General features: G+C 40.9%; 1 protein-coding gene across 1 annotated transcript in view; it reads right to left on the reverse strand.

The window, feature by feature from the left end:
- Positions 1-24,948, reverse strand: part of LOC133424363 (thyrotropin-releasing hormone-degrading ectoenzyme-like) — a 242,851-nt gene that overhangs the window by 56,000 nt on the left and 161,903 nt on the right. Inside the window, exons 7-10 of the mRNA XM_061714909.1 lie at positions 21,060-21,197; positions 19,969-20,034; positions 7,277-7,342; positions 6,070-6,248 (exon numbers count right to left, since the gene is read on the reverse strand). Coding sequence (XP_061570893.1) covers positions 6,070-6,248; positions 7,277-7,342; positions 19,969-20,034; positions 21,060-21,197 — 449 coding nt within the window. The remainder of the gene's footprint in view (positions 1-6,069; positions 6,249-7,276; positions 7,343-19,968; positions 20,035-21,059; positions 21,198-24,948) is intronic.

Raw genomic sequence — 24,948 nt, forward strand, 5'->3', positions numbered from 1 at the left:
AAACACGCAGCCTCTCATTCTCCAATCACGTCTCTGTTCGGCTGTCAGCTGACAAGTCGCTTCTCCTTTCAGAGACGAGCTGTTTGTTTTATTTCAGAGTTGTTCGCTCATGCTGCCCCTGGCTTCTCCTCATCTCTGCCTCTGACAAGTCGCTTTGTTATAAAGCATCTATTTCCCTCTCAGTGTGTCACTTTTTTGATGGTGGGAAAACAAAAGACTCGACAGGAAGAGCAGAGTGGGTTTAGAGTGTCACCTTAGCACTAAGGTAAAGAAATTATTGCAACAAGAAAGATTTATATTTCACTGTCAAGGCCAACTGGTTTGTCCTTAACTTGCCTTGAAGACAGCGACGACGGTGGAAGTAACGTAACAGCTGGCCGACTGACAGGAAATTCATAAAAAGAGAGTAAGTAAGAAGCTGTTAGTGATTATGTTTTGTTTATTCCTTCAGGGAGACAAGCTCATCCCCAGGAGAGATGTGAAATCGAACATCGACCAGTATACAAGCATCGCAATACATTAAGTTACACATCATCACATAGTGACATGTTGATTATTTTGCTGACGAGTTAGTCAATGAATAAATCTTTAATTTCACCAGGGGAATTACTTTCCTATTGTTATCCAGTTTACATCAAAAATAACGTCTCATGGTCTAGCATCGCTTACTAACCGTTCTTAGAGATCAAACTCAAGCAGAGGCTTCCTCTAGATGCTGGTGGTGAACTCGGAAATGACCTCATCTTCTCTTATGTTTGGCTTTCTTAATAAAAGGTTTTAAGTTTATCAACCAGGAGAAGGTCACTCTGGAGCAAATGTGGGATATTGAGATCCACTGCGATGTGGATAACTCTGTGCATATTTACTGTTCTCTTGCAGCTTACAGCTGTTCTTTTGCAGCTGGATAATAAACTATGGTTTTATGAGGGCTGCAAACTCGAGTTTATGTTCTGAAACTGCATTGTTGCAGTTAACAGGGGAGGTTATATAGAATTCCAGTAGAAAGCCAAAGAAGAAGTTGTTGTCACAGTTAATAGCCTCAATGTTATGCTAACATTAGCGTTGCATGTCAAGTGTCTAAAAGCAAAAGTCTTGACAGACTTTGGATTTTATGGACTTATTGGAAAGCACTAATGCCATAAGATGAATATAGTCTGCAAAAATAACAGTGATACAAACATGCCAATTGCTTTTACTTCATTGAAACTTCTACATCCTCAGGGAACACAGTGAGATAGCTAAATAAACTAATATTAACAATGAGCTGACAACTTTGAGCGTAACTAATGATTTAAGCATGGAAAACGTTTGAGTTTCACCAGCTACTGAAGACCTAGAAGCGACAGTACAAGCTCCTTTTACAAAATAATTCAAATGAAAACAAAATAATGTTTGTGAAGTTAGAGCATTAGTTTGAATTTAATTTGAATGCATGTTGGGTTATGTTTAGAATGCTGATATTACAGTATTCCATCCATATTATGAGGGGGGGGGGGGGGGGGGGGCGGCTTGTTAGTTATGAAGCTAACTCCTCAAGAACTGCCTCATTTCTTCATGGCGTAGGTTCAGCAAGGTGCTGCACATTTATCAGAGACCTTAGTCCATCCTGACATGATAGCATTAAGTTGCATCACACTGATGCTGTAGGTTTGTGGGCTGCACATCCATCCATCCATCCATCCATCCATCCATCCATCCATCCATCCATCCATCCATCCATCCAACCCATCCACAGCTACTAACTAACCTGAGGTAGAGACAAGAGTGTAATTTCTTGACCAACTTCTGAGGAAGAACAACTGACTTGAAGAAAACTGCACATTGGAGGGGATTTGAAGATGGGTTTAGTCTATTATAACTGAATCTGTGTCACAATCAGATAATGGAAAATGATTCCCACCTCAAGCATGAGAAGGACAAAGAATCTGCAGAGGGAACTGAAGATCCGTTAGATATTGAGGAGATCTAACAACATCAAAGACCAGAGTATGAATAATTCCAGGCATCAGCATTTAAAATTAATGTCTCTCAAGCAATGTTTTGCCATCTTTTCTCATTTGTTAATGTCGTCTCCAGCCAGCAGAACTCTTTTGGTTAAATATAAATTCACTTCAAATCAAAATTTGCCTCTCATATGAATGATTTTTGGTTATACCGTCTATATGTGTGGAACATATTTAATATTTCAGGGGTCTGGGTTTCCTTGGTACCAATCAAGAGGCTGAACGTCTCCTTCATGGGAATATTTGTCACACAACACTGACTGTGACTCTGATTTGCTATTATTTTCTCTTGGTGCAAAAATGTCATGGAAATACAGCAGAGAGCAGCAGAGAAAAAAACAAAAACAGCATGGGATCTGATTTTAATACTTTATAGTATGACATTAGTTAGACTGGGACTTGTAACCATCGGCAACAAGCGTGTGAACTATACAAGAGACGTGTGATTCAAAGCTTGTGTAAGAAGGCTCATTAACGCCGATGGTTAACAGCCTGTTTTAGAGTTTCAAAAGCCTTGGAGAGATATGAAAGTAGTGCAGAACATAGCAGCAATGTCCTCTGCAATAGCAGTTCCAGCAGTTATTGTACCATAAACCTGAGTGCTGTGCCTGAAGGACCCTATTTTTGTCCTCCAAAGAGGCGAGGACTGCGAAGCTCAGAGATAATACAAAAGCAACCAAAGATACAGTATCAATGATTAGATTTGACTTCCTTTTAGTCAGATTTCTAGTCTCTTCTGTGCCAAGTCTCTCTGCATGACTAATGAAAGGAGGAAGACGGAGTTTAAGTCAACAGTGTGTAACGCTGTGAGTCACTGCTGCGCCCTCAACGCTGCTCCACAGAATCAAACCGCAGCCTCTGATCCGATCCACTGATGCTGCGTTCAGCCATGACAGCCAACCAACTAACAGCACAGCAACAGTTTTGCTTTTTTTGACTCTCATACGAGTGGTGATGAACACTCTGGGACCAGCGAGCACAGCCCAGCGAGACTCTGAGAGTCAACCTACAAACAGATGACACCTGGGAAGGGAAGAGTTCAGATATAACAGGAGAGGAATGAAGGGAACAAGAGCAGCGCATTAACTGAAAAAGTGAAGGAAACTCGTGGAGACAGAACGAGCGGGTCAGAGTGACTGTAAATGTTTTATTCGCCGCTGCACAAAAATATAACTAAATGAAAAGGAGTAGAAAAAACAGGTAAAATAAAAGAACTGATGAAGTATTGATGGAGGAGAAAGTGTGTCGATAGAACAGAGACGAGAATAAGCGGCTGAGATTGTGAAGGAAGGGAATTAAACATATGAATCAAATATGAACGGTGTATAAATGATGTAGGGTGGTAAAGGAGGTGGGAAATACTGGAAAAGTTCCCTTCTCTCAGGAGAAATGCAGCGTGAGCTCTAAAAGACCATTTCAGCACTTAATGTGGTGTGAAACGAGAGCTCCAGGAGAAGCTTCTCAGTGGTCAAGGACTCACTGAGGAACCTTCACGTCAGCTGTTCTTGGAGCCTTAAATGCTAAAAGTTCATCCAAACAGTGCCACACGAGGACGTTTTTAGAGGAGAAACCTCAAACTTTTTTGTGCCTGAATTACTTTTGTGCCTGAATTACTACTTATTGTGACTAACATGAATGGTTAGCGGCCTGGCTCCACAACTACAGAAGTCATAGAATTGACGAAGAGGCGTGTGGTGACAAAAGTAGAAACTACACACCGAAGAAAAGACTCATCTTGCTTCTTTTGTCAGGGATCACATTTATAAACAGCGGCGAGTCTGAGACTTCATCTCGGTATCTCCAGTCAAACAGCTGTCAAATGCCAACTCTATACCTTTCTTTCTTTTCTTTCTTTCTTTTATTGTTTATTTTGGTCATCCAAAAAACAATGTTACATCGGTGCAACCACCATCATTATACAGCACACATGGGGAAAACAGCAAAACCAGGGAGGAACTAAAGAGATGGCTCAAAAGATGTGACCAAAAAAGGTGTAGGCTGAAGCATGAGCTTGTGATGCCTACCCTATTATCATACAATCAATACACGCACGCACGCACGCACGCACGCACGCACGCACGCACGCACGCACGCACGCACGCACGCACGCACGCACGCACGCACGCACGCACGCACGCACGCACGCACGCACGCACAACAATAATACATCTGTTACACTATCATATATTGGTGGATGCGAAGAAGCAAACAAAAGTCTGGAGTTGATACCTGATATCAACTCCAGACCTTCTATCTGCTTCATTTGTCTTAACGTAACAAATACATGACCACGACCTTGATAATGGAGGTACTTTGTAATTTGTAGCAGTGATTCCTAAATAGCAAATGCTATATTTTTTGTGAAAACTCCTAAATCAAAGCCGAAAGTCTCCACTTTGATCAGATCTTGATTGTCTTGTTTCAGATCCTTTGTGGTGGTGGATTAGGTCAATTCATAAGAAGACTCTAAAGGACACACTTTTGAGAAGTTAAGCGTTCTTTTTGTATTCTAAACTTCCAATTGTGTCTTCAAGCGAATCAATTAAGCAATGACCAACAGAGTTTAGGAGCTTTTCTACGAAACAACCGACTGCAGAATTGCTGACATCTCGGATCAGTGGGTTTTTACTGCAAAGCCAACAACGGTCATCCGCGCTTCTGTATCCGTTGGTGCTGTTCCCTGAAACCCAAGTCTGATCAAGGTAAACCAGGCTCATTCTTTGCAAGAAAAAGGAAGAGATTTCAGATGCGTGGCCGTGCTACGCAGTATCAGCTTCTTACCTGCAACGATACTCCTTCATGTTTGTTTCTCTTCGATAATCCTGTCTCTCACTGACCTATTCTTATCAACGCCACCATAAGTTTCTTGTTTTAAACCCCACCAGCTCTCTTCTCAAACCACATGCATGTTTGTATCCAGGTTTAAAGTTAACCAGAAGCCTACACATACATAATAGTACAGGTTTTAATGGCTTAATGTCATCTGAACTCTACAATATCATGCTGATCGTGTTTATAGCAGAACCAGTGATACCCCGCTGAGGCATTTGTCAGGTGAGCCCAAAAGTCTGCAAAAAAGCCCCAACAACCAAAAACACAGCATCATGCAGAGAGAGAGAGAGAGAAAGAGAGAGAGAGGGGACAAGAACAGACGTTTTGTCATTCTGTCAGTGACAGGAGTGTCTGGAAAAGTTTGTCTCCCGTTGTTTCTTCAGTCCCGGCAACACCCTTGGAAAACAAAACTGACCCTAAGGACAAAACACAGAGCTGCAGAGCGGTGTTCTGCGGGTGTTTCAGTGCAGCAAGGAGTCCAGAGACCAAACAACACAAGTGCATGACTCAACACAAAAGACACATTTCCTCAGGTCAAAACCCAGCAGTCCACCTCCTCTCACAGGCTAAAAAAAAAACAAAGGAAAATCCTTTAAGAAGAATTAGGACCTTTGCACCTTGATTAATGTGACCTTAACATCTCCCATCATGCTAAGGTGACCTTGGTGACCACTGAAGTGATCCCACCAAATCCTGCCTGGAACGCCTGAGCACAGCATTGGAGGAGAAATCAAGGTTGAGGAAATGAAATGTCTTGGAGAACACAAACAGGCATCCAGCTGCCTTCTACCAAACATTTTTAATACCGTCTAATTTCACCTGACATTGTTTTGTTCTTGTATAGATGGAATAAGAGATGAATTTTCACACCCGGGGGTCAGAGATGGTAATAGTTTTCATCCTGTCGGCACTAAAAGTGCACAACAAAGTGTAGCCAGAGATTAGACAAGACAGACAGAAAACCGAATCACCTAATTAAACCCATTTCTCTCTAATGGTGAGATTCATTCATTAACGAGATGAAAACCTGCAGACTTAAGGGTGGTGAGGCATTTCGTGTTGAATTATTTATTAAAACATCATTTTTATATTTGTTGCATTGTGGTCTAGAAATTGATAAAAACCCTGATTTATATGAAACTGGACATTTTGAAGACGGAAGACATCCAAGCTTGTCTAAACAATGGCGGTGTTTGTCCTGCAATCAGGTGAAACAGATTTAGAGAAATCTAACCTGATGTTTTTCCTGACGTCCTCTCCGTACAGGAAGTGCTCCTGGCTGACAGTGATGTAATGAGTGGGGAGCTGATCTGACTGGTTCTTGTTGATGGTGATAACGGGGTAGCCCATTTGTAGAGTCCATCTGTCCATCATCTCTCCAACGTCGATGTCCCGCCCTTCTGAACGCATGGCCTTTACATAAAACAAGTAAAAGAAATCAGAAAACAGCAAACTTATACTTATTAATTTGTAAATTTACACAGACGCCTTGATTGTTCACCAACTTCCTGGTTCACTTTTTTTTTTTTTTTTTTTATTAACAATTGCAAACATAACAATGATAAGAAAAAACTTCACATTATGCAAATTCACGTCGAATTATAACATATAAAGAGTACAACACAAATAAAAACAAAACAAAAAGCACAACACATTACAACCAGCCAGGGGGGATGAAATTATAACAGAAAGCCAAAACATTTACATACATTTATGGTTTTGATAGCCTTTGAATTATTAGAAAACTTAATAGAGTCCAGATACTGTTTTAATTCGCAATGAAAAGTAAAAAAAAAGGGTTTTTTGCGTAAGAATTTAGATTTGTGGATGTGGAATTTTGCGAGGATAATTAACAAATTAATAATAAACGTTTCCTTTGGCTTTGATCTAATTGTTACATGGTCAAAAACACCAAACAACACATCCTTCCAAAATAAATTAAAATCAATATCAATTCTTTCAGACACAAAATTACACATATCACTCCAAAAAGTTTGAACAATGGGGCACAGCCAGAATAAGTGGGTCATTGTTTCCGAATTTGCAGAGCAAAAAGTACAGTTTGAATCAATATTTTTTTTGAATCTTTTTATAATGTGATCATTTGTAGGACTTTCTTGTTCACCTGCTGAACACCATTAGTATAAAGGTGACTCCATTCAACTTGTGTTTATGTTATTTAGACTAAACATGAAAACAAGCCAAGCCTCCAGTCACTCATGTTACCATGGCAACAAACCTCCTCAGTCTTCATGAGCATCTCTCTGGCCTTCGTCAAGGATCATTACTCAATTAGCAGCTTGACTGAGTCAATCTGATATTCCATCCTCGAAAAGCAAAATTTGGACATTTTTACAAGACTGCTGCTCAGCTCGGAGGCCTTTGAGCAACGGGACGTCTACGGTTCAAATACCAGACACAGACGGACAGGCGACTGTTACCTGAGACAGTTTGCTCCACAGGTCATCTCTGGCTGCATTGCTGTACATGTGACTCAGCAAATAATCCTGCAAAACACCACAAAAACACATTTGTCAGCGCACCATATGGCAGGAAACTTACTGTCAGGCTTTAACAGACTTAAGGCATGAGAGTTTATCAGTTACATGTTTTTCTAAATGTCACCAGTGGAACAGCAAACGGGCCATAAACGGCATATTTAACCACTTATTAGCTAAATCATGAAGGCATCCAGCATTCAAATGAATTTCCGAAGTTCTTCCCGAGGTCTGGTACATTAATACTAGACAGAGTTCATAATTAATATCTAAACAAGTACAAAAACCCCCATCATAAACATCAAATCTATTCAAAACAACACAAGTATAACAGGTAAATAAATATTGCATTACCTGGACATACTTATCTGCTTTGCAAAAATTCTCACTCATGTTTCTTTGACATAATGTTTCTTAATTTTGTTTTAAAGGTGCCAGAAAAATTAATTATCCTCATCAGGGATCAAACAAGGTTCTGTACTTGGTTACTGGGTTTTATTACCCCGGCTTGAGGAAATCACTGACCCTTCTTTGTTACCAATTATGATTATTTCGACCTCTTTGTTCATTTGGAGGATGTTTTGTTGTTTAATACATTCACCTTAGCTGGGAGGATAGTTTTGATATCATGGTGGATAATCTGATTGGCTTGGGTGACCAACAGCTGAGTGTTAAGCTGCACTTTGATTGGAAAAACCTTTACTGCCACAGCAGGAACCTGTAACTAATCAGAGCCTTGAGAGAGGAATTTCACCTCCAAAAACCGGCCTGGGGGAAGGTTTTTGACGGGTGGTCACCGCTGCTGCATCAGACCGTATCCGCATAAACCTGGCAGTTTTAAAGTGCTCTTTGTGGTGGAGCTCTGAGCATGTTTGAGTCTGTCAATCTCAGCCGGCAACACGCGGCTGCTGAGCCATGACTCATTTATCATGACGAGCACCCTGTACTGCGAGGGGGAAATATCAGCTCCGGCATCAAAGTCATCTGCTTTGTTTACCCGCTTCATGCTCGTTTACTGAGTTACAATGTTACATTACAGCAGCGGAACAAAGAGCTGCCAGTTATAATAATCTGGGTGCCATTACGTTTAGCTAAATTTGTCCAACAGCCAGTGGCGGAGCCAGGAATCTTCTTTTTTTATAGGAGTGAGCAGGCTGAGATCATAACACTCACATCAACTGATGCCTCCGTACTGTTCTCCCTGCATCACACAAGTAAGGTGTACAGTTAATTATTCATGACCGTTATTGTTTACTTAAATGTGGAAGTGCCTTACCTTCGGTTGATCCAATGAAAGCACTTCCTTGTGTAAACTTTGCTAAATTATTGATAAAATTCATACGGATTTTACCTTTAATACAAGCCAAATCACTTAGAGGGGGGAAAAAAACTGACATCGGTGGCGACCATCGCTGAAAAGGCAATAGACAAGAGAGTTTTATGTTCACCGACGGCTAACAGACAGTTCTGCTGTGGAGGGAGCAGCCAGCCCGCGGGACATGTACCGACCCATGCAGCCAGTAGTGCTGGTTGTCGTCAGGGGAAACAGATTCTGTCTCAGCTTCCAGATTCAGGGCTCAGGCCGGGGAAATGTGCAGTTCCACATCAACCAGGATTTGCCAACTGGCTCCTGATCTGCACCGCTGACAGTCCTGCAGCTCTGAGCGTTTTGGATACAGATTTAGGCAGTGGAGAGACGGCTGGAGGGAGCAGATCCAGAATGAGGAAGATGCTAGATGTTCTTAGATATCCTGTTCAGCACAAATGTGTCTGCATGTTGGCTTTTGTACATTTACGGTACTGGTATTTAAAGGCCTGTCTGAATGGTCACAATGTCTCCCTGCTGCTGTGTTGATAACAGTTAAATAAAGAAGTATACTGTATGAGTGTGTAAGTATCCTTCTGAGGTATTTTGGTCTCAGAGGTGATGAAAACTGTAATTAAATCAGTCTGTATCTGATATTGAGTGAACTGCTACTGTACAAGCATAAACAGTGTTATCCTATCATGACTGAAATCAATGTTTCATCCTTTTCTTTTCATTCCTGTTAAATCTAATTTCTTGGAAAAGGGCTCAGTAACATCAGTATTGTTAGTAACAAAAGCTATTATTTACTTTCCATTCAGCTGTTTTCATTTTGTTGATGTATAATCAATTGATCTTGTAGTATGTGCATCGTTCTGTGTGCATGAGAGTGAACGAACACTATGTATCTGTTTTTAAAGATCATGTCACTGCTGTACAACCTTGCTTTTAGTCTGACACTTTCCTGTAACCCACCAGCGAGACTGGAATGCCCTGTGTCAGCGTTACGTCTGCTATATAACACTGTCCTCCCACATTTCATACTTTTAGTTGTCACACTGTTTCTGAATATTACAATTTGTGAGGCAGCGGAGCGTTATTGGGATTCCTTTGATGCACGGCGTCAGTCTGGACTCAGTGAGGTATGTATGTGAGCGTACTCAGGTGAGAACTTCAGAAAGTGATTAATTTTGTATCTAAGCGACACAGCAAGCCAGGAGACGGCTCAGCGTCATTACAGCTCATGTAACATCGAAGAGTTTCTGAGCTCCATCCCAAATATTCCGATCCCCGCTGCCAAAAATGTTAACACCTGGATTTAACTGAGCAAACGGGGGCTAGATAGAAGTTATTCACCACATAGGCTTCTTATTCCTTACATAACCATGTATCTTGTTATCATGGACACAAATGTTACTTTGGTTCAGAATAGTCAAATGATTGCTCTGTGTCAAGACCACGATTAATCGGAATATTGGGTTAGGAACGGTCTAATGCATTATTAAAACCTGGAAGGGTGGAGGTGAAGCATCATCGAAGAAATGTGTTCAGAAAACAAATCACGAATCACTGGGAATCTCTTTAATTTTTAATGTTTCACTTTTTAAGTGAAGATTATTGGAAAATCATGTTTGGGGAAAAGAAAAAAAAAAGATTCAATTCTTGAAAAAACAATGGAAAAACTAAACAAAACAACCAAAAAAATATATCACATGGAGCTTATTCCTGAGCGGAGGGAACATTAGAGAGTATAGCAGTGGATGAGTTATGACATTGATCCTAACCAATGTACTATCATGGTCTGGGACGCTTCATTAGTCAAGTCTACATTGAGCAGAGATTTGTGCCAAAACATGAAGTCACCTCACTACTTAAGAGTACACTGGATGACCAGATAGTTTGATCATTTTCCTTTTTTCTTCCCTACACATAGGCATTTCAAGATGATAATTCCAGGATTTATGAGAGATAAACTTTGTTCAGGTTAGGGAGAATTAAATATCATTTTCCACTACATTTGTTTATCATTTATCACTGGTTCCAGATGGCACGATTTTGAGTTAATGTCTTTTTGTACATCCTGCTCAGCAGTGCTTTTGCGTTTTTTAAAGGGGACCTATTATGGCATCTAATACCAATTTTAAACATGCCTTGAATGTCTTAAAAACAAGCTTTTGATTGTTTTTGCTAAATAAATTAGAAATTCAGCCTCTGAGCCATGTCTTTATCTTCCCCGTTTCTAACCTCCTTCTCTATGAGGGATTCTGAGTGGGCGGGGAGGCTATGATAATGAAGCTCTGTGCTGATTGGCTGCCTGACGCGATGACGGGATACACCGCTATGAAAAAATGGCGGAAGCTCCGGCCGGCGAAGTTAATTGTGGGCTTATTTTCACGCATCACTCCTGTCGTGACGTAACGACAGGAGCAGAATCTGAACGGCTCGTAGAAGCCACATACTACTGGATGGCTCATCCGGACGGCTGTACAGACACTGCAGAATTTGGTTGCTTTCCTCCTTCTCTGAGTTGGCAGGCTGAGGGGAGACCACTTTATATATGTTAAAGCAAGAAAAACCGTGTTTTTCAAAATAGGTCCCCTTTAAGTCAATAAATCACTGTTTTTTGGAACTCCTGTCTCCTGCGTCTCTCCTTCATCTGGCTCCTACTCCGCCCTCACGGTGACATCAGACCTGAGAACCTCACTGAAAATCTTTGGGAATATGCTTGAGAAGACTTCAAATACAAATCAGATGCTTCTATCATCAAAACAAGATCCTGCTGAAGATTTTGCACAGTTAAAGATAAAACTAAATGTTAGATTGCACGAGTTATTGAACAACGCCAACGTAAATGTATGCAATAAAAAACTGGTCAGGCAGTGTCTATTAGGACGGTAAATTAAGCTGAAACGCTCCAGGAGAACGTGGTTTTATTTCATCCTCTATTTCCCCAGGACCTGTTGTGTCTGCATTGGTTTCTGTTGATCTTTAGCACCGACAGTGACACACTTCAGTGGGTTGGAGGTCATTATAATGTACAGTTGTGGACAGTAAATTGAGTCTGTAATTACACTGGAACAAGCAAATGATGGACACAACAGCTACAGAGACGGAGCTCCGCCTCTGCCTGTCTGCCACTCCGTTGGCAATGGTGCTCAATATGGGAACACAGTGTGTTTTCCAAGTTCTATTCTATCACCTTCACCGATGCTGACACAAACAAAGATATAAAAACAACTGTCACACATGAAGAGGCTGATCCTGATTCCAATTACCAACGGATTTAACAACATGAAGAATGTCATTACAAGGAATGTGTCTGCTGGAAACGTGATAGTGAAGGTGACGGATTTCTTGCGTTGCAGGCAGAGGTCGGTAGTCTGCTAATGAGACTGTGTTTTCCCATCTTCATCAGCACAGTAAACACTTCAAGTGCAACTTCAGATGGCTTTGCGTCAGGTCATTACTCACTTCTACTCCAGCATGCATATCTACGTGTTAATTAGGAATTCATGCTAGATTTGTGACACTCTGAAGAACCCACAATTATCGGCTGCTGATCACATTGACTTACAAGACTGAATTAAGTCTGCGGAAACTCTAAGCTGTGACGGCGCTCCTATGCACCCCCTCTTTACAATCAGACATAAAAGGTGAACAAATATTGATGCCTAATGCCTGTAGACGTCTGTTCTTCACAGTTATTAAGTGGTGTTATACTGTTAGTGGCTGGTAGCTGATGCTTTCACAAGCGACTGAGCTGCAGGTCACGCTGCACGAGCTGACTGCTGAAAATCTATGTCTTGTGTGCATGGCAGTACCAGTAAAGGTCCGTGCCTTTCAGCACATACTTAAAAGATAATCACATAAATATGGGTGATAAAAGGAAGTAATGTTCCTTCAGATTGTTTGTTCTTTGGTATGTTGTTGAGCTGTGTTGGGTATATTAGGGCTCATTTTGTCTCCTTTTTTTCTATACCTGATTTTGACATTCAGAACAATGACTTATGTGTCCGATGGGATTTTATGGCTTCTGGGTGTACTTTTGTTTCCTTGCTGTTATTTTATGTCTCTTTATGGATCATTTTGGGCTCCCTGTGGCCAGTTTTCCCTTTATAGTATATTTGTACATATACAGTGTTAGTTTGTAAGGTTTTGTGGCTCTATGGTACCTTATGCTTCTTTTTGTGGTCCTTTTATCTCTCTTTATTGTGTCTCTGCGTGTTTTGGCATCTTTTGCATTCCATCCCATGTATTTATCTGTTTCATATTTTAGCTTGGTGTGTTTCTCAATTAGTAATCACGTGTCTTCCTGTGCAGAAATGTTGGTAGGAAATCAGGACTGGTTTTGTTATTCAGTGTAAACAAGTGTCCAGATGCAAAGACAAACAATTATAATTTCCTTAAAAGGAAGCATTTGACTGGATTCCACACATTATTCTTCCGTCTGACTTCATGCCACCTTGATCTGATGTGTAAAATGACTAAAACCTTGTGGGCGGTGGCTCTGCACACCTGATCCTCATCAACCACAATCAAGCCTCCCCTAGTTGTGTTAAAGGGGAACTATTATGGCATCTAATCCCTATTTTAAACAGGCCTTGAATGTCTTAAAAACAAGCTTTTGATTGTTTTTGCTAAATAAATTAGAAATTAAGCCTCTGAGCCATGTCTTTATCATCCCATTCTCTAACCTCATTATCTATGCAGGATTCTGAGTGGGCAGGGAGGCTATGATAATGAGGCTCTGTGCGTACCCTACGCCGTAGGCTCTGCATTGGTGTAACGCGGAACCATAAATCAGCCTTTACACCGCGTTCGTGTCAAAACTGCATGCGATGCGATAAGAGCGAGTGTCAACGACAAAATCAATTCTGTTGCTTTATTTTCTATTGGACTGTCCTAACTGGTCGCAGCGACGCAGTGCGCCGTTTTGAGCTGAACATTTGTCGGATGCAGGCTTCTATTTTCTTCCTGCCGCTCGCGTTGAAAGCCGGTTGAAAGCGCTGTAGGAAACGGTCACGGATGAGGAATGGCTGATCCAGTTAGTTGAAATGAGAAGTTATCTCTATGATTCCTCCTCATTTCACTACAAAAACTTCAATAAAGTGGCAGCTGGTTGGAGGGAGATGGACAGAGAGCGTCCGATGTCACGCAGTGCGATGCGATAGTCGGACGCTCGCATGCAGTTACACGGTTTTATAGTTGTGGGCGTGGTTTGAATTTTGGTTACGTAACGAAAAATGCGCAGAAACTGAACGGCTCGTAGAAGTCACATGACACTGGATGGATCATCCGGGCGGCTGTACAGACACTGCAGAATTTGGTTGCTTTTCTCCTTCTCTGAGTTGGCAGGCTGAGGGGAGACCACTTTATATATGTTAAAGCAAGAGAAAAGGTGTTTTTCATAATAGGTCCCCTTTAAGTTCAGCCTTCATTGGCTCAACAACGGCGCTCCACGTGTGACATCTCTGATTGGTTACCATCCACAGCGCAGAACGGCTGGGACCTTGTAGTCACCATTTGCCATTTTTCCCAATTTGCTGCTACCAGCTAGTGATTCATCTGTTGTCCTGGCGTGTGGCCTAATATGTCGACTGAAAAAAAACAACGCCAATGAGCTGTAAGCAGGCAGTATATACGCATACATAATTGTATATTGGGAAATGAATCCAAATAAACAGCCTAGTCAAGCTATGGTTACAGCTCGATTACACTGTGTGTGCCAACATACTGATTATCTTCGCTGTGCTTTTGTGAACTTTTCCTGCTAACTCTTCTGGTACTGTATGTGTTTTTGTGGCGTTTTGGAGTCATTTCGTGCCTGTACAGTTGTTTTTTTTTTACCTTTGTGGCATTGTGCTGTACATATTCGCCACAATTTTTTTGACACTTTGATGTGGTTTATCTGCCTTGGTCTTCATAAAGTATTGTATTTTATTTTTGTAATGTACTTTATTTATACAGCACTGTACAACAACCTTTCAGCGTATCAAAGTGCTGTACAGCAGGTACTGTAATAAATAAGTTTAGAACAAGCAAAAACAATGAAAGAACCGTGAAAAACAATAAAATACAACATAATCTAATAAGATAAAACTGTCATCACACTACGGGGTGTTAAACGCCATCCCAAATAGGGAGGATTTTAGCCTAGATTTGAAGATCCCAAGGTCAGAAATAGCCTGAGGGCGGCAAAAGAAAAGGTTCGATCACCACAGTGTTTATATTTCGACCGCAGGACTTCCAGCAAATGTTGATTTGTTGACCTTAGAGCTCCACTGGGACAGTTAAAAGCTCAGATAAATACAAGGGGGCGAGGCCTTTAAGAGCTTTTAAAACAGACATCAAAAGTTTAAAATCAATTCTGTAAAGGACAGGAAGCCACTGAAGGGAGTCAAGGACAGGAGTGATGAGCAGGCGTCTGTTAGTGTTGGTTAAGCAGCATTTTGCACCAGTTGACGGCGTCTAAGAGAAGACTGGGAGACTCTTACAATAGTCTAACCGTGAGTTAATTAGGGCATGGATGTAGTCTTAAGCCAATAATTTTGCATCTGTTTCTTTTACGTCTTTGATGTAGTTTTGACCTCTTCAGAAAGATTTGCTCATGTCGTGTTAACTACGGTTACTTTAGTATAGTGTGTCTTTGCAAACGGCTGTGTTTCTTTTTTTGTCTTTGTGTTTTGTTCTGGTGGTTTTGGTTGTAATTTTGGATATGGTGTTTCGGAATGGGTATTGATCTCTACTATCTATTTTCTCTCTGTGGGTATATTTTGTGTCTCCTGGGTGTTCATTCTGTTTCTGTGGTGTCTTCCGTGTCATTTTGCAAGTCTTTGCAGTTTGTGTTTCTTGGGACAGAATATCTCTGTGGTGATTTGGTATCTTTGTAGCTGACTGCCCAGGAAGAATTATGAAGTCATTTCATGAGGAGCCTCCAACCCACAGAATTATGAGCTCCTGCATTTAGTAACTTATACCACTTCACTTTTCTGGACTTGTGCTCTTTCATTATATTGTATTTTGGCTGTTGTGGCAGTTCTCTCCCTCCAGAAATTGTACAAAATAAGGCTCAGTGATGTTCTATTGGACTTTTCATTTACTTCTGATTGAAGTCTTGGAAATGCTTCAGCAGCAAAGAGATTACATCTGTTGGAGTGGACAACTTCTTATAAAGGTAGGGTTGTTTAATGGTCAGCACTTTGCATGTTCACACTGACCTTTTTTCGCATACAAAAACACACATTCACACACACATACACACCTGTATTTTCCTGCTGGATCAGCATTGTTTTATATAGAACCTGTTTTCAGTATGTTCCAGGTCATTGAAGGTTTTTCTGTTTGAAAATCAGGACAGTGTGTGTGTGTGTGTGTGTGTGTGTGTGTGTGTGTGTGTGTGTGTGTGTGTGTGTGTGTGTGTGTGTGTGTGCGTGGGGGATATGGGTCATGCATATTTTATTCAGAATAAGAGATATTCTTATTCTCCTTTCAGGTCACAGTCTATGCCATTAATTAAACAGTAACTACAAACTTTCTTATTCCAATTTTACAATGTAACATACAGGATATAAAACACACTTTATTGTCTTTAAAAAGTGTTTCTAAGTAAAATCAACTGTGAAAGTCTGCAGAATTAAGAAATTACATTTGATACAATTTTGACCAGTTTTGGTCATAATTTGCGGCTGTGCAAATATGTCATATGTTAATATGCTGTTGGTTTGTTGTTAAGACATCCCAAGGATATATCAGTCTCTGTCATGATATAAGGTCTCTGTTAGGTTTTGGGTTTCTTTTCTTGTGTTTTACTTTGTCATGATGTATTTGCTTCCTGTTTTTATTTTGAAAATGTGTCCTTGTATCTTTTAGTTTGACATTCTTGTTCCCATGTGATGTTTTGCACTTGTGTCTCATCAGCCCCAGAGCATATACGGTATATTGTCTTGTCTTTCCTTTGCCTCTAGCTGGTTCATACTGTGTTTTACGTTTCTCCTCGTTCTAGTTTAGTCCTGTTTGGTGATTCTGGTGCTCATTCTGAGAATTATAATTAAAGACATTGTGAATTAATCCTGCTTCCCTTGTCTCCTGCATTTGGGTCCTTCAAATCAAACCGTGACGCTTTCTGCCTAACATAGACAAAACTGTGGCAGAGTATGAGACATCTTATTCCCAAAAAGCCACTGGTTTACATGATCCAGACAGAGAGGTGAAGAAGAGCATAACAACTCTGTAAATAATGTTTTTCTGTTTAAAAGCCTTCGGCCATGGAGGTATATCCCACATTTTTCAGTCGTGAGATATATACATCTCAGACGTTTTACATGGGGATGTAAGATGGAAAAATCTGTTTATCATTCCATCCATCTTAAAGGGGACCTATTATGAAAAACAAGTTTTTTCTTCCTCTAACATACATAAAGTGGTCTCCCCTCACCCTGCCAACACAGAGAAGGAGGAAAGCAACCACATTCTGCAGTGTCTGTTCACCCCGCCCGGAGGATCCTTCCAGTGTCATGTGACTTTTACGAGCCGTTCAGATTCTGCTGCTGTCGTTACGTAACGACAGGAGCAGAATCCATAGGTCGGCCTCCACTGCCTGAAACCACGCCCATCACTAACTCCGCCGGCCAGAGCTTCCGCCATTGTTTCGTAGCGGTGTATCGTGTGGCTGTTTGAACAACGAGGGACAGTAAAAATTAGGTTTTGCATCGACATTTACCCTCATAAAAGGATCAGTGCCCACAGTACGGACCCGGCAACTGCACACGAGTCAGCGGTAAGTGACGTTATTTTTTAATGTTATTTATATTGGTCTACAAGTATGATCTTTGCATGGGCTAAGTATTTAGCTTAGCTCCGGAGCACCGGGGCCGCTCACGGACCGGACCGGTGAGGAGCCCCGGTGGCTCCAGTGTTCCCTAACGGAGACACTCACTCGTTAGGTAACACGGAGCTCTATTAGTAATACATTTTTCTTCTGTTTATGGTTTCAGATCTTCCAAGCACCTGAAGCTGTTCAACGACACCTTCAGAAGATGCACGGTCCTTCCTTGAGCCAGCAATAGTGCATACATGTTATTTATATACAACTCATTTTATTTTATTTTTTTAACAATAAAGTTGTCATTTGTGAACATTCAGTACTGTGATTTCTTTACAGTTAACATGATTCTTTTGTCTTGTAACATAAGAAATTAAAGGATGAGGAATCGGAGTAAATAACTGTGGTGTACCTGTTCAGAATTCAATTAAATCTTTGTGTGTGAATTAGTGTGAAGACGAGGTGACCCGTTCCCCCTTCAGGGAACTAAAGGCTGATTTATGGTTCCGCGTTACACCAACGCAGAGCCTACTGCGTAGGGTACGCGTTGATTTAACGCAGAACCGTAATTCAGGCTTAAGATCCCAGCGTCCGACTATCGCGTCGAGCTGCGTGACATCGGACGCTCTCTGTCCACACTGAAACCGTGAAACTCACGGCCAGTTAGGACAGTCCAATACAAAAAAAATAAAGCAATGGAATTGATTTTGTCGCCGAAGCTCGCTCGCATGGGACACGCTTTGTGTCCCATGCTGCTCTTCTGCCCGGAGCGAGGCTTATTCTCCTCCCCTGCTACACGTCATTCAGGCAGCCAATCAGCGCAGAGCCTCATTATCATAGCCTACCCGCCCACTCAGAATCCCGTATAGAGAAGGAGGTTAGAAGCGGGTAAAAATAGAGACATGGCCCACAGGCTGAATTTCTGATTTATGTAGAAAAAGAAAGCTTTTGATTGTTTTTAAGACATTCAAGGCCTGTTTAAAATATACATTAAATGCCATAATAGGTCCCTTCTAAGCACTGTTCCACCAAGGGGAGGATGAATGGTTCAATCCTCGGCTTTCAAAGTCATTGTACTGAAGTATTTATTAGCGAAAAAAAACATAATATGTTCAAATGTAAGTTCCCTTGTAATCATGGAAAATGATGGGGCATCACCAACTTTGGAGCTGTTGTGAATATGAAAGTATGAAATGCAGTTCATCAGATGGCCACTAGGGGCTTGCTCAAAAAGTGATTCAATCTCCATTGGCCACCCTGTTAAAATGTCCAACCCTTCCACAGAGGATTTGTCCAATTCTCTTTATAGAGTCTTTGGATATAACACTAAAGCAACAGATCAACTTGAAGAAAAGGTGAAATCTGACTTTAAGCACAAGAACTAACTCTTAAATCTTTAGACCCAGGTAAACAAAACTGACATACATGATAATCTCATTTTTGTGGACTTCTTCTTGACCTGGGAGGGTTCATTACTCTGCAGAAAGAAATCCATAACTTTGCTCACTCCACAAAGACCTCATCTGTACTAGCATGGACACATTTCATGACGCAGTGGGATATTGGCTGTACACTCAAGTAAGAACATACATCCACAGCTGTATGTTCAAACAGCAAGAAGTTGTCTGCTGCCACATAAAAGCTTCAAGTAATTGCACATATTTTAATGTAATGAAAAACTAAATGAACTACAATATTATATACTTTAATATAAGTATTTTTTTAAGTTGGTTATTCATATTTAAAGCTGATTAGAAGCATGAAAATTTAAAGGAGCATGACGCTCCTTTTAAGAAATGAGACTCTCTAGCACCACCCTTTGCCACGACGGCCGTTGGGGGTACTGCAGCCAACAGTGAAGCCGGCACGGGAGAACGGGGAGAACGTGCATGCAGCGTCATGTGACGTCACATCCACAGGACAGCGCGGGAAATTCGGCCCCACAATTGTAGCACATTTTGCAGCACACAGCCTGTTCAAGGCAACGGAGAGATACGCTAGAGGGCTCATTCTTTTTGGTTTGGAACGCTTCATCTGACATTATTACTAGAAAACTTAAAACGTATACACATTTTTTCATAAATCCTGCCTCAAGCTCCTTTAACTCATGACAAATGGACAAATTCCAAAGAACCGGTGTGCCTTGCTTCAGGAATCTTTCCCACTGAGATCTGCAGTTGCCACTGGCACCAAAGCTTATTTCACTTATTCTTAAGTGATTATAGTTGTTTTTATAAATCACTTGGCGATATGGCAAAACCTTCTTTTGAACAGCCCCCAGGAGCAAATTCCATTTATTAGTATGTTCTTAAAGCCCTTAAAACTCAGGCTTTCTTTAAAATGTGGCTTAACACACCCACACACTCTACGCTACTTCTGTCTGGAGCCTTCGGGTTGTGTAGGTGACAAATCTCTTATGAGCACTTTAAAAACCAAAGTCAGCCTCAGAAGCTCAGATGTTCCAGCCTCTGTACACACAGCTTCACTGGCAGCACGTTGTGAACTTACGTTGAGTCCTTTCTGGAACAGCGGCTGTCCCATCACGTTAGCCAGCATCCGGATCAGCGCCGCCCCCTACAGACAGAGCAGAAACACATTTTCAAAGACAAGGGAAAACCTCACAGTTGTTACACACTCTTACCTTTATAATGACACTATAATTGTGGTAATCACAGGAGGCGAACTTCAACACTGGTAAACATGGTGATCGCAGGTTTAAAGTTATTACAAGTCAAAAATGACCAGATTTGATACAGAAAATCTTAAATGTAAACGATAAAGATTCAACGGTTTTTGTTTCAAGCTGCCTCTGACTCTCCTGCCTATCTGTGCTTTGACATAACGGTAAAAACTTCGCCTTTGGTCTGAAGTCGTGGACAAAGATGCAAAGCTCCATTAAAAAATAAAGCAAAAGATTAGTGTGGTTTGAAAAATGGGATGATACCTGTAGGATTGGGACGCCAACCCTAATGTTTGCTTGGTTCAGTAACAACATGGATATTTGCTGATTTTTGCAGTGAAGGATATCAAGGTTACTACAGCCTTCGAGAAAGTAAGCAAATCCACCATTTGAGAAATGATATTAGGAATAACCTTGCTTAAATCTTCACAAAGGACCCAGTTTCATGTTCAAAATATCTATTTTAACACGGGCAACCTGAGAACCGCAAAACCTGATGTGAGGGGGCGGCAGGGAGGAGGGTCAGCTGACTCGGACACTTTCAGTTTCACCTCAAAAACTGAAGAGAAGAAAAAAATTGTTTACCAATCGGCTCTTAGAAGATCAAGGAGAGATTCAGAAGAATTAATCATTTGTAGGAAGAAAAATATATTTTGATATATTTTGTTGCACCTGGAGAGTTAGGGTTAGAAACTGCAGAAGTGACTTTAAACTTCAGCACAAAGCTACAGCATATTCTGGGAAAAAGTTTTTGTGGAAAAAATACAGTCACAAACTGCAGCTCACCGTCTGAGACCCCTCACTGATGCCTGACTACCAAGCAGGCTGATGTTGGCTTATTAGGGTTGTGGTGATTATTCATCATAAATAAGAATTATAGAAACTTAAGCATATGAATTGTTTTCTAATGGCCGCTTACTTTTTTGTAGGCGATCCAGTCAAACACTCGGTCGATGTCCGTTGCCTGTTCCACCTCCTGGGAGATGGGATGGGAGGAACTCAGGCCATCCAGCAGCATCACCTCATGGAGAACATCAGTGAGGAAGCGCTGCTTCTCCTGAAACCACAACATTTGAAATGTATTCCCCAATTACACATTAGTTAGTTCTAATCAATATATGTGTAAAGATAGATTTACAGTTTGTTTAAGCTGATTGTTGGATTGGATTTCCAGTACGAAATGTAAAACAATGAGGCAGGGAGAAGGATATGGATGCAACAATGAGCTGAGTGGAAACGCGGATGTCGCTGCAGGCGACAGAGGCGTTGGGATTTTTCCCTTCACACTGCTGATTCTTAGTCAATAGCTTGAGGGGGATTTTTGGATTTGGTTCAGTTTGCCATTTAGTTCAGCAATTAGTTCAGTAATCAATGGTTTAGTTGTGTAATTAGTCACGTTAACCTTTTGTTCATGGTGACCTCTGCTCGTTTCCTTTTCTATTTTACTCCTAATTATTCCAGTCTTTCTTCATAACAGTGTTTTTTTAAGTTTCCTTAATTAATTAATCTCATATTTGATCTGAATTATTTTTCATATTGAATGTCACTTCTTTTTTCTTTTTAGCTGCGCTCTACTTTGAATCTTATCTCCGCTATACACCATCTCATCTTGGTTCCCTATGTGCATCCGTCGTCTCTTAATTTTCCTCCCATGATTCCTTTTCTCTCATTTCGTCTCTTCTCTTCTGGATTCAGATTTTAATAGATGTCTGCAAACATGTTGAGCCAGAGCAAGATTTGTCTAATTTACCCCTGGGATCTGGAAACATGTGGGGAAGGTTGGCTCTATCTAATCTGTGGATTACAATGCGCTTGCTATGGAGATTTGGTTTTAATGAACCTCCATCTTGTTAAGCATTGGAAATGTTGGCTTAAGACGTTTTAGCTTTTAATGAACTGAATGAAAAACAGCCCTCTTTGAAATTTCCATTATCGGTACACAATCGGCACTTTGCAAGTCATGGATTGGAGTGACCTGCATTAAAGCAGCACCAAATACCTTTTTTCATCTTAAATCGTCTCATCAATGCAAAATCCTTCATTTTAGTGACTTAAAAGGGTAAAAGGGACCCCCTCCCAAGGACAGATCAAGTCTGGCTGATCTGGAACTTTCTATTCCAACTAGCATCCCTGTTGAGAGAACACATGTGTTACAGCCGCACGTCACACACACGACAGTAACGCCTCTGATAGCTGGTTCTGTTATCCAGAAGCCAACTGGCTCCCTATTATTGGTACCGTCATGATGGAGGGACTGAAGAAACCCGACAGGACCAGGTTGGAGGACTGGCCGGACTGGCACATATGCTTTATCATCATCGCTAACAACATTGTCGCTTTGCACATCTCCAGCGATTACACACTTTCTCAAGCAGGCAGGTGTCCAAAGCTACACGTTTCAGTGACTGCTTGTGAAAACAACTGCATTTAACTCTCCTGACTCATAGTTGCAGTGTGAGTCTGTAAATCATAATATAATCTATATTTTAATTTTCCCTTCCCCTGCCTGTCCTCTCAGAGAACCCCCCCCCCCCAAAAAAAAACAAAAAACAAAACAATCTAGTTTTAGTATATCAACCTTTTCAAATCATTATTCTTATGTGCTCAAGGCCAGTTAATCCTTTTTGTGCCTACAGTATATTATTAGATCCCCCCCCAAAAGCTTTGCTTTGTAATAACACATTGATTTGGACCTTGTAAAATGCTTCTGCACGTATATTTGCTGTAATTGTCTGCATTTACTTGTTTTTGTTCAGTTTCTGTTGTTTTAGGGTGTTATTATGGCAAAAAACATTCAGAGGATCTGTGTTTCTTTGCAACGGTACGGTGCGTGGGCTACGCAAATAACTGATGCCCTTCCTTGCTGCCATTTTAAATAACTTCTAATAAACCATCGTCATGGTAAAAGTTTCTTGCAATGCTTGACTAGATAAAAGAATAAACTGAAGGGTTTTGGTTTAGCGATGCATGTTGGAAATTGACTCTTTCCTGGTGAATGACTTTTGGTTTTAGTTGCATTTCCACACTTTCATTTTCCCACAAAGTAAATGATGTTTCAGTTTACTGAGAGCTTAGCCTTTTGACTGGCAGCAGCAGTTCAGTTATCTGGGTGAAATTCTTTGTGAAGAGGGACATGTCTAATATCTGGAGAGAAAGTGACGAGAGTTTTAATCTCAGCTGATGTAAACGAGCTCAACTCTGTGTCTGATGGTTGAATAGCTTTAATAAAATCTCTTAAAACTGCAACAGCAGTGGATCTGACTTATTCCTGGATGTTGTAACAGGGGGAGGTTTCCTCCTGAATGGAGTTGGCTAACTCCTATTTATCATGTCTATGCTTCATTGACAGAAACCCATAACTAACCGGCTTCCGCCATAAATCTCACAATTAGTTCAAGTGTGCATTTAGATAAATCTCAAATAAATTGGTGTGAAAGAAAAAAAAAATGTATGAGACTAAATGAGATGCCATCTTTAATCAAGAGATGTTTTAAATCAGTTGGGGAGGAGATGGGGTCCAGCTGGTCATTATGAACCAGATGGACCCACATGTGGAGGGGCAGCTAATCGGCCGGCACAAACACACACAAATGCACAGATGCAAAGCCAGCGCTCCGCTCAGGAGCAGCTGCTGATCTTTAAAACATCTGCTCGTCTTCTCCCTCCATCTTCCATCACTTCCAATGTGTCCCTCCTCCTCTCCACCTGGCTTACTTCTCTCCCTCCTCCTCCTCATTTTGTATTTCCTACCACTTGTCATGTTTTCCCAACAGACAGATATTTCTGAAAAACCCCAGTCCTGTATTCACCACATCACCGTTACAGGAAGGTCTGGTTTATCATTGATTGGCCAGTGTCTCTTTAAACCATTGTATTGATGATGATACGGGCTACGAGCTTCTGTCACTATAATTGACCTGCGTTTGCTGAATGTGGTCTTAATGATTTGTTTTTGTGTAGCTTTTGTTTTTTTGACTGGCACGTGGCTTTAACACAACCGCAAACCAAGATTATGTCCAGGCATCAGAACGAGTTGTTTTGCTTAAGGAAAAAGAATTCAGTTCAATTCAGTTTGGTTTATAAATGTGCAGCACCTGCTCACAAAAACAAAGTCACCCCTGTGCACTCCACAGAGAGAGTAAACACGTTTATTTAAATTCAGTCCAATTCAACACCAGGCAAGCGTTTGTAAAGACTTGTAACCGTGGCGGTCAAGGAGCGGCTTGTCACTTCCCCGGGGGTAAAAGAAGTTCATGTCACGTGTTTGTGTGAGCTGAACTGTTTCATCAGCTCCAACAAACTGCTGAAGGACTTCACTTTGTCTCCTGGAAACAGTCAGTTCCTAATACTAGTGGAGGCTTTAAAAGTCCAGAATTACAACCCCTTCAGCTGAAAACCTCCCCGCAATGTTTGGATCGCTGATGGATTTCAGTTTGATTGCCTCCACTAAGACATTACAGCAGCTGTGTGCAACCTGAGATGAAGGGAACATGAAATACACCAGGCTGAGCTGACAAATATTCTCCAACTATTGAATTTATAGCATTACCCTAACACAGTTTTTCCTATTAGGATATATATATATATATATATATATATATATATATATATATATATATATATATATATATATATATATATATATATATATATATATTTCTTTTCCCAACTGAAATCCTCCCGGCGGCATGAATTATTCATGACTGTGGTTGTGATATTAAATGACACATAGGAGGATCAATGATTCTTTCTTTTACAAACTAACCCACGGGTGTAAACAGGAGCAAGAGAAACTGATGACATTCTTT

This window comes from Cololabis saira, chromosome 23, assembly GCF_033807715.1.
Source record: "Cololabis saira isolate AMF1-May2022 chromosome 23, fColSai1.1, whole genome shotgun sequence".
Classification (NCBI taxonomy): Eukaryota; Metazoa; Chordata; class Actinopteri; order Beloniformes; family Belonidae; genus Cololabis; species Cololabis saira.